The sequence below is a fragment of the Ciona intestinalis genome, chromosome 2 (genome assembly GCF_000224145.3).
Source record: "Ciona intestinalis chromosome 2, KH, whole genome shotgun sequence".
Taxonomy (NCBI): domain Eukaryota; kingdom Metazoa; phylum Chordata; class Ascidiacea; order Phlebobranchia; family Cionidae; genus Ciona; species Ciona intestinalis.
Window position 1 is genome coordinate 4,271,638 of NC_020167.2, and position 9,993 is coordinate 4,281,630.

Consider the following 9,993-nt stretch of genomic DNA (forward strand, 5'->3'; position numbering starts at 1 on the left):
AATTTTTCATTGTCCCCGCAACGAAGCGGGAAGAATGCGCGCCATTGACACGATGGAAGCACGTGGTAAGTTTCAGACAAAATTTCATTTAAAATTTGGTGGAGTTATGTAGTCGTTTACCAAGTTTGGATAACGATATTTTAATGTTTTATATGCGCTTAAATGTATAAAGTTAATTTACAGACAGCGTGAATTTGTGTAAACGTCGTGGAAGCATATACAACACAGTATATATTTAGTCATCCCTGCGGCTTGCCTTCGCAGGTTCTATTTAGGTACAGTTTACGAAAAGCTCGTGCAAACTGAAAATAATGTTGTGAGGCAAAGTAGTTTTTCTCATTTCATTGATAAAATTAAAATACAAGATTTCGAAGTTTGTATGACATGTTAAATTCAAACAAAAAATATACTGCAAAAAGAAGTAAATACACACTGGACACTAATGACCAGAGGACGTCTTTGCAACTTAGCTTGGACTGTTTGAAGCGATCGTGTAAAGTACTTATAGAAGATGTTGGATGCAAACTCAATGGCAACACTTCAATAAATCTATGTCGGCAGTTTGATTCATTTGAAAGAAAATTAGAGGCAAGCACATCAACAAATTTTTATTCCTTGACTCATAAGCAGCATCGCAGTAAATCAAAAGTAAGGTCATTTCATCGAAAGGATAAAAACAAAGATGGGAAACATAAAGCAAAAAGTAACATAAAAATCTTACCAGAGTTAAAAAACATAAAAAAGGAAAAAGGCATTTTCAGGTAATTCAGCAGCCTTTTTACTTATCTTGACATGTTAGATAGGTTGTTGTATGAGCACATTTACATTACATAGAGACTTATTTTAACATAGAATGCAAACCAGCATTAATATCATTTAAATACCAAAGTCAACCACACTTTAAATGGAACTTGCATGATCAAGTTAAACTTTATCAACCAAACAAAAATTAGAAAAATGCTTTCCAGTATATACATATATATATATGTAATGCAAAATCATGTACATTTTAACCCAGCTACAAAATTGTTAACTTTATATTATCAAACCCAATAGCTTGTATCTTATTTATTTACAGCCATGCTGTCTTTAATGAGACACATGATAGGAATTTTCAAAATGCATCTCTAGGTGTACAAAGTGAAAAAAAGAACACAGGCAAGCTTTTATTTTAGCTTTTTAGTAGAACGGACTTTGATTACACATTTTATTACAGGTTCTTCGAAGGACACAAAACTATCTGAACAGTGCTTAGATGCTGATCAAGCTGTTTTCTCCAGTAAAGCACTTGATGCTTTACTTGATAATGAAGTTGAAAGTCTTCAACAGTCTTTTATATCTGAACTGGCTGATGCACAATCAGATGTGTCAAAAATTAAGTATGTCACTCCAACCAGTCAGTGTAGCTATGTGAAAACATTGGAATCAGCACTTCAGCGCAAAAGTAAAACACCCTCAATGTCCACTTCAAAAGAAAATGATGGTTCGTTGCATCTGTAAGTTTACCATTAGTTTTTAATTTATTAAATTACAATTATTCATTTTAGTCAAAAGTTCTTCAAATGATGATCAAAGTAAAAGACGATCTAACCTATCTAAAGATCAATCTCATAGCCTTGTATTAAAGCCTACATTTAACTTATCAAGGGCTAGAAAGTCTTTGGAACATGTACATCATCGGTATAAGAGCCTTGAATTAAAAGGCATACCACATTCCAAAAGACAATTGAGCCCATCTAAAGTTCAATCAAGAAATGTACAACGTAACAAAGCCTTAAAAAAGAAACTTTTAAATCTCGGGTTGGAGAGAAAGAACAAACTTAAAAATCAGAAAGTGTTACAGGCACCAAAGGGAACTAGATTAAGTTGCAGAGAGATAAAAAAGTCGAAGCGCAAACAACAATTCTCAGAAACTTTTGTTCAACCCGTATCCGCAACTCAAGCACAGTTTTCGATGACAGCTCTGCATTTACTTTCAAGATGGAATAAGTTGGAAAAAGATTATTCGCCATCCTATGGGGCTATTGAAGAAGTTTCAACAGAATTTCAAGTAAATAGTATTCTGCAAGAGATGACAAAGAGGAATTTGAGAAAGCGTAAGCACATGTCTATCCTTGAAGAGGTTTCTTTGAAAAAGAAGAAAAAGCTCAGGGTGTCGGTTAAACCAAGAACTAACAGATTTCTAATAAAGATCTCTGGAACATTAAGTGAGCATGCTGTCGGTGCTGTCAAACTAGATATTCTTGAAAAAGAAGTCTCTGCATCTCCGAAGAAGGACATCCAATCTCTTAAGGTAGAGGACCTTATCTTGGATCTTGAGAAACTTCCTCAAATTGAAAACGCTGACTTTGCTGAGGAAGTAGATGTGGCCTCTGTATCAGATGAAACTTCAAATTCATGTTTGCTGAACTTTCCTTGGGAAGTTTGTGAAAATGAAGAGGTTCCATTGCATATAGAGAGCGAAATACAAATTGAGAATAAGGAATGTCCAACGCTAGGTCCTCCATCCCTGTTTGATACTTCTTGTTCTACAAAAGCTCATAAAAGTAAGTGCTATAAAGCCTATAATTTGATATTTTAATTATAGAATGAAAAAATTATCTGACGAGATGAGTAAATCAAGTATCAAATTAGCTTACTAAATGTCCATTCATTAGAGCTGTGCTCTCTTGTTGTTATTCATACCTATTTCCACTGTCATGAAAATCTGGTTCCGATCGCCTATTGCGTATGCTTGGATACGGTACCATTTTTATCAAAAATCTATAAATCTAGTTCCGACTATTTGCATATACATGGTTTTGAATAGTTTTTTCTACTCAATGTGAAAATGTATTTTGTTGCCTTTTTCGTTGTGTTTAGGGTAATGGTCACTGGTCATACACAGGGACGTATCCAGGAATTTAAAAGGGGGGAGGGGGCTTTGTAAGTTTTGCTTAGAAAATGGACACCTATAAAACGTAACATGCTTGATAAAAACATACCTTGACTGACATAAATAATAACGCACATGATAGAAAGGCGTAAGATTGTTTTTAAATTACAATACTATGTTTTTTACCGAGGATGGGTTCTAATTTTATACAAAAACAACAGAAATATTTTTGAAATTTTGCTTTAAAAATGATTAAAAAAAAAAATTTAAAAGAGCGGGTCCGAACCACCGTGACCTTCTCCCAACCCCTTGTATACGCCCCTGGTCATATATATGTCATAACATTATATTTTAAGTTAAAATACAGCACAAATTTTCTATTAAGAAGATCAATCTTAAAATTACATACAGTAGGCTATTACAGGAACTTCTTAATATGTGTTTTAAACTGAGCCTTTTGACAGTTTCGTATCCTCGCGTAAAGTATAAGAGAAAAGTTGGTTGGAAGAAAAGCTCTGGCAAAATACGAAGTAAAAAAGTTTTACGAAGTTACCGTTTGCACAGGTGATATATTTTTTACCTAGTCAACAAAACAAATGAAAAATTAAAACCAAAAAAATTCAGGTTGAATGCAAAGGTAAGACTTTTTAAGTCTCTCTATTTCTCGGAAGTTCCTGTTTCTCTGGCAAGGCACAAGAAAGTGCCTAAAACAACATCAGTTACAATATGCAAGGTTTGTAAACCTCAAAGAAACAAAAGGAATTGCTATTCTACTTAAAAATTAACTCTGCAGCATAAACTTCAATGGAGAGAAATTAAACTATACAGCGACACAGTTCTTCTTCCGCAAGTTTTTGCAATCACTCCCAACTTGAACTGTCAGTTCTCACCAAAGGAAACGGTATATGTTACAGTTTTTATAAGCTTGTGATATACAAGCTACATATGGAATTCTCTGTTTGTTTTGTAATATTTTTTACATTTAATATGGTGAAACTATTTTTAAAAGTGTCTCTAGTTATATTAAAATATCTTATTTTTGGTGATAAAAGTTAATAATTAAACAATATACTTTGTTCTCTTAATTTAACCATGTTTTTTAATTATTTTGTTCTTTTAATATAGTAGGGTGGGGGAAGATGAGACACCTTTTCGTTCTATTTTCCCGCCCCCATTTGGTAGTAAACAAAGAACATTTAAAGAATTATAAAACTATATCCTCACGACTCCCATAGACCATTGTTAATTGTTCAAAACGAGATCAGGATATTTGGATATTACGTGCTAAAGGTGTCCCATCTTCCCCCACCTACTATAAAATTTCATATGTGTATGGTATAAATATATACCTTTTTTACTAAAACTTAGGTTCCAACATTTGGATGTACTGCTGCAAGGTGTAGAGGGTTTGGAAACAAAACAACAAAAGCAATAAAATCAGCAGATACAACCCACCAGGTAGTTCCACCTACAGAAAAACAGGTGAATATATATTCCCAAAATAGATATATATATAATATATATTTTTTTAAATAAAAATAAATTTTATGAAGTTCCGCTTAGGTTTAAATGTAATAGTTTCATACTTTGTATACATTCTTAAATCAAAAGCTTACAAACTTTATGCAAGTGTTAAATAAAACATGAAAAAATGTAGCAAATATCTGTCTTTGACTATACCCCTATTTCACATTGTAAGTTTCGAGAATTGCCTGCATTATCTAAACCAGCTAGCCATCCGCAAATATAGCAGTTTGTGTCTTCGGACGTTTTAGAAACATAATTTTTCATTGGCAATCAACGTAAGCAATTATTTGTACTAAATTGGAAGCAGTTTTCACATGCCTAATTGGCTGTGTGACGCCATAAGCTCCATTGTTTCTTATTTCTTTTTCATTTTGTTTCATATAGTATGCTCCAAAGTAACGAACCCTTCTTTCTCTTGCAGGCTCCATTCCCAATCATGGAGTTTGGATCGTATTCCACCGCATCTGGAATTTCAATTATACAGTTGGTCAACCCACAGAACAACAGTAAGAACTTTCATAGCTTGTATTGTTAAGGGGTTACAACTTATATATAAAAAAAACGTTTATATACCCTACATATGTTCTAATTTGTGGTGAAGTTTTTTTAACATAAATATACATTATACATACTCAGTAAAACTTAATCAGTATAAGATATTTGGACCAAATCTATATTATTTAACCATAAATAAATAAATGAATACATGACACAGATGTCTCAGTATGCGTGGCAATGACATTCTTTAACATTTTCCTTATTTATGCACCTCATACCTGCTTTGGGGCTACTGCAGATATGACTATATTAAACTTGTAAGCGAATGCCTCTTAAAATTCTTTCCAACAAATAGCTCTAACTTTACCATTCTGTGTTTCTTACTCTCCTATCTGTATTGTTGCATGCTGTTTTACTTTTTAATGCCGCACAAAATATTATATTTCCATTTGTCACATGACAGGTCATAATAAGCTTCATGTGATCAAAGTCATGTCTACATGTGATTGGTCAATTTGCCGAGAAAAGATGATTGAATGTATGATTCAAAGTCATAATGAACTCAGGGTGGGTGCCTTAGTGTAAGGACATATATAACTTTTTTTTCTTAGGTTTTCCAGCTATATTAGGCATTTATTAAGCATTGTTTTTAATTCGGACTTCTATTCTGTATAGGTGAGGTCCTTAATTAAGGCCAAATTTGGCCCATTACCCCAACACCCTTGTATGTCAGAAAGTGACATGCTTCCAATAGCGATGTCCCTATTTATATTAGGGCTCAAGTGTCCCCATTCGGACTTGATCAATTTATTCAGTGCAGCTTTACAGTGTTTGGAAATATTTTATTTGTCTAATTTATGAATATCCTAAATTCACACAACCCAAGCATTCTGTAATGTAGGATAAAATTTGTCGAAATTTTCCTGCATAAAAACTCATTACACACACCCACTTTTAACCCTACTGTCGGGTACTAACATTTTGCGTCTCTCAATTCGTGCCTATACAAAATGCCCCGCTGTGCTTCAACAAGCTTTTATTATAATTATACATTTAACTTGAAAGCCACGCGTTTATACTTTTTCTCCACAAAAAATGCTATGGTTTCTGGCATTGCGATACAATGAAGCATGACATGATAAACGGTGTCACGTCACACCTGCTGTAATGTAATGGTTTAAGGCCAATAACAACAATAACAAAAAAAACAATTTGTGACACCTACACTGTATCAACTCTCATTCTTTTCTTTTAGAAAACACAGCGGGGGAAGTACACCTGTACCTCAGTTGATGGGTTTTGTCTGGAAGTTCTACGTGTGCAAGCATTTAAAGTGCTGGGACGTAACATTACTGTACAAGTAAAAAAAGCATTGAATGTCTCACCAACCCAGCAGATTTCACTAGTAAGTTAGGCTTTAACATTGGTGTAGAATATACTAGTACCATATGTTTTGCCTATTAATTTAAACCATAAGTATGGCTAACAGTGGGGTAAACAGCAGAGCTCACACAAACAGGTGATGCATAAAATTTTAACAATTCCAGCAAAAGTGGTTTTTAAATATCCAGACATTTTTTTGTCTTTTTAGGTGAAAATATCAAAGGGAGGACACAAAGAACCCAACAACTTTGCCTCCACCGTGATGAACATGCTCGAACTTGATGAGGATCAAAGTGCTCCTTTCCAATCCTTTCTTGGTATCTTCACACTAAAAGATCGCATCACACCAGAGAGTGACAACGAAGTTTATGAAGACATACCGCATGAACCAATTGAAATCACTCCAACTCCACCAAAACCAACTACAAAGCGATTCCAACTTGGTACTTTGGGCTGTTTAAACAAACTAAGCAATGAACCAGTTAAGGAAGACAAATTACCCAAGATGGTTCCTACTGTTCTGTCATCCCGTTCAAAATCTGTGACAGCGAATGATGCAAAATCAAAAAAGGTATCAGTTGTTAAACCTGCAGTGACAACAGAGCTACTGAAGTATGTTTCGCAGCCATTTGAGTTACCTAAAGAGGAAGAAAAACCAACTAAATGTTATACATTCACTTCAGCAAGTGAATTGGCAAAGTTTGCATCTCAAGTTGCATCCCAACACACAGCTCCATCTATTTTTCTCTCAGGTAGTAACATCCCCTTAAATATATTAACATGCCCAAAGCCGATATTGCGTAATATAAAAAAGAAGAATGAGCCACAAGAACCACAGCCAGTTGTACCATCTCATCAAGTACCCACACCTTACATCCAACTTCATCCTTCATCTCATGTCGGGAAAAATATTGTATTGCCAACTGACTTAAATGAATCCAGTGTAAAAGAACCCCCCAAAAAACAACCAGAGGCATGCGAGAAAACCAAGAAACCATCAATTAAGAATAAACCATTAACCAAGCTTACGACTGTTTATCCATGCTTCAAGGTCAAACCTGAAAATATTGCTTTAAAAGTTGGTCCTGGTCCTGTTGTCAACACTGCAGCAGATTCTGAATCAAAAACCACACCAACAGGTACTGTTGCGCGGGATGTAGTTTCCAATCCTTTACCGTCCTTAATATTTCGTCATGCTTCCAAAGGATTATTTCGGGTAGAGTCAAATTTGAAGGTGCTAAAAGATGAGAAAGCAAAATCCGTCGAGACTGATGTAGCACAACAACAAGTAGCATCTTCTTCTTCGAAAGAAACTGTAATACTGCCTGGCTTATCGGTGCAGCCAGTTTCGGATGTTGTTAAGCCAAAACAAAGACCTTTACTGCCCAAAACCACGGGGCAAACACCACCAGTAGTAGAAAACCAAGCACTGCCTGTTAGTGGACCTGTCAACAAAAACAAAATTGACAGGAACTGCAAAATCCGAGCATCTGTAATCGAAGACACTCGATTAACAAAGAGCGAAAACCATCTGCAGAATGTCTTAAATCAAATGATGAGCAAAGCAATTAAGAATGTTCCCATACCAGACCCACCTCTTCTTAATGGTCCAACATTGATTAAACCAAAGGAAGAAAATCCAGAAAGATTTGAAGATAAGATCTCAGATGTAACTTCATTTTCTGCTGTTTCCACGCAAACAAATTTTGATTTAACAGATTTAAATGACAGTTTATCGTGCCATGAGTCAGCAGAACTAAGTGGATCAGATGCATCATCATCATTAACAGATAGGATGAGTGGCATCCGGAAGAATGAAACATTCGAGCAGGATCCAGATCAAGTCATCGCTGATGAGAATTACGAACGGGGAAAAATGATCTCTTGGTACACTGGACAGGTATGTTCATAAATACGTCATAAAAGTTTTGTCAGTTTGGGTTGTGTAACATTGAACACTTATATTTTTCAAGACCTTTCAGTACACAGATTTTAATAAAAACTTTTGAAATGAGAAATATCAAGCAATGGTATAGTGGTGTTGATGTTGATAAATTTTCTTTTTAGTTTTAACACATGTTATTGTTGTAGATATTGCCAGGGCAAGAGGAAGTTGATATTTGTGGTGAGTTCGACACCGCACTGATTGCAAAGACTTTATTAAAAAGAAGCAAAGAAGTTCACAGCACAAACCTGTATGTGTTTCATTGTTTGGAATATTGCTTGTAAATATGGAACACTCTATCCCAAAAGCAATCATTTGTAAAAGATTTTAATTAATGCCTTCTTACTAATCATTACTTCTTTTTAATGATCCTGAATGCAACTTGCTTTATCCTTGCGTGGCTGCAAAACGACAGTTGTTATAACATAGGTGTTCTGTTTCATACACCCCGTGCCTGCTTACGAATGTATAATACTTTGTAAATAATTTTTTGGGAAACTTTTTTATTTTTTTATACAAGGCTGGTCCTTTAGACCGCCCATTAGTGACCGCTAGTAGGTTAAAACAAATATATGCAACTTTTTGCGATTTTAAATTAAATATATTATTTGTTGTTTTATACAGAGCAACCTCTTATGTCAATGCGAAGAAAAAAAGGAAAGCTTTGGAAGAAGAGGTTGAAGAAATAAGGGAAGGGGTGAGTGAAAGTGTTACCCATCGTCGCTGTTATGTTTTATTTACATTTATTTGATTGTAAAGTTTTTTAAATTAGTGGCACTCATGAGTATCTTACCAGTTCCATATTTTTAGTTGAGCTTTTCTTATACCGGGTTTCCTAAAATTTTTCGTATGGGTGATCCCTTAATTTTTAGTGATTGTCATGTTCTGGCAAAACTTCTATAGTTGTATTGTATGTGTAGTTAAATTATATCAAATTAGAATTGATAACAACGCAGTAAACGATAATCAGTATATTTCAAGAATTTTTAGTTTACAGTAGGATTTATTTGAAACTGCGTGAACGTCTGAAAACTGTAATCATAAGATGTCAAAAATATTTTTGTGTAGTAACCGGAGATCAGAAAATAATTAGGTATTTATAGTTTCAGAGACTTGTGAGAGATAAACCGGAAAAGGATCTGACAAGATTACTTCACGTTCGGTCAGAAAAAATGAGACGAGCTGCACTAAGAGAGGCGTAAGCATTTATATATTTCGCATCTATAAATACATCATGTATCTACATCATCTAGGGGGTAATGAGTTCAAGGCATCGTCGAAGACAGTTACCCGCAATTGCTCCAACCCCGTGGTCACTAATGGGTTGTACAAATTATCAGCCATACATAAAAAAATAAAAAAAATAAATAATCACCCACAAAGTAACAAACTTCGTAACTCGTAAGCTGGCACGAAGTGTATAAACACCCGTGCTATAATAACTGTCTGTTTCCAGTCTTGCTAGTAAAAAGCAAGGTACATTCGTGCATTCATCATATTAATATTATTGCATTTTGTCTTTTCCAGGGTGCTACGTTTAAGTAACTGTCTGAAGAAACCTCCTCCACAGCCACATGTAAAACAAGTGGTTATTCAGGTAGCCTTCAGCTTTTTTTGCATGTTTGTGTGCATGTATGTATTAGGTGCAGACTGGTGCAGCTGCTTGCAAGCGGGCAACTTGTTGAAACATTTTTGTTTCCAGGCGACAAAGCAATGTGTTTCTTTAAAAGAGGAATATGAGAAAAATCAGAAACAGTTGGCATCA

At 34.8% G+C, this 9,993-nt stretch overlaps 1 protein-coding gene across 1 annotated transcript in view; it reads left to right on the plus strand.

The window, feature by feature from the left end:
• The first annotated feature begins 132 nt into the window (after positions 1 to 132).
• LOC101242431 overlaps positions 133 to 9,993 on the plus strand; it is a 12,427-nt gene continuing 2,566 nt past the window's right edge. Inside the window, exons 1-14 of the mRNA XM_026840606.1 lie at positions 133 to 761; positions 1,079 to 1,158; positions 1,217 to 1,483; positions 1,548 to 2,546; positions 3,340 to 3,439; positions 3,500 to 3,608; positions 3,669 to 3,776; positions 4,244 to 4,357; positions 4,824 to 4,908; positions 5,364 to 5,467; positions 6,156 to 6,305; positions 6,492 to 8,183; positions 8,375 to 8,478; positions 8,853 to 8,925. Coding sequence (XP_026696407.1) covers positions 385 to 761; positions 1,079 to 1,158; positions 1,217 to 1,483; positions 1,548 to 2,546; positions 3,340 to 3,439; positions 3,500 to 3,608; positions 3,669 to 3,776; positions 4,244 to 4,357; positions 4,824 to 4,908; positions 5,364 to 5,467; positions 6,156 to 6,305; positions 6,492 to 8,183; positions 8,375 to 8,478; positions 8,853 to 8,925 — 4,362 coding nt within the window. The 5' untranslated portion in view covers positions 133 to 384. The remainder of the gene's footprint in view (positions 762 to 1,078; positions 1,159 to 1,216; positions 1,484 to 1,547; positions 2,547 to 3,339; positions 3,440 to 3,499; positions 3,609 to 3,668; positions 3,777 to 4,243; positions 4,358 to 4,823; positions 4,909 to 5,363; positions 5,468 to 6,155; positions 6,306 to 6,491; positions 8,184 to 8,374; positions 8,479 to 8,852; positions 8,926 to 9,993) is intronic.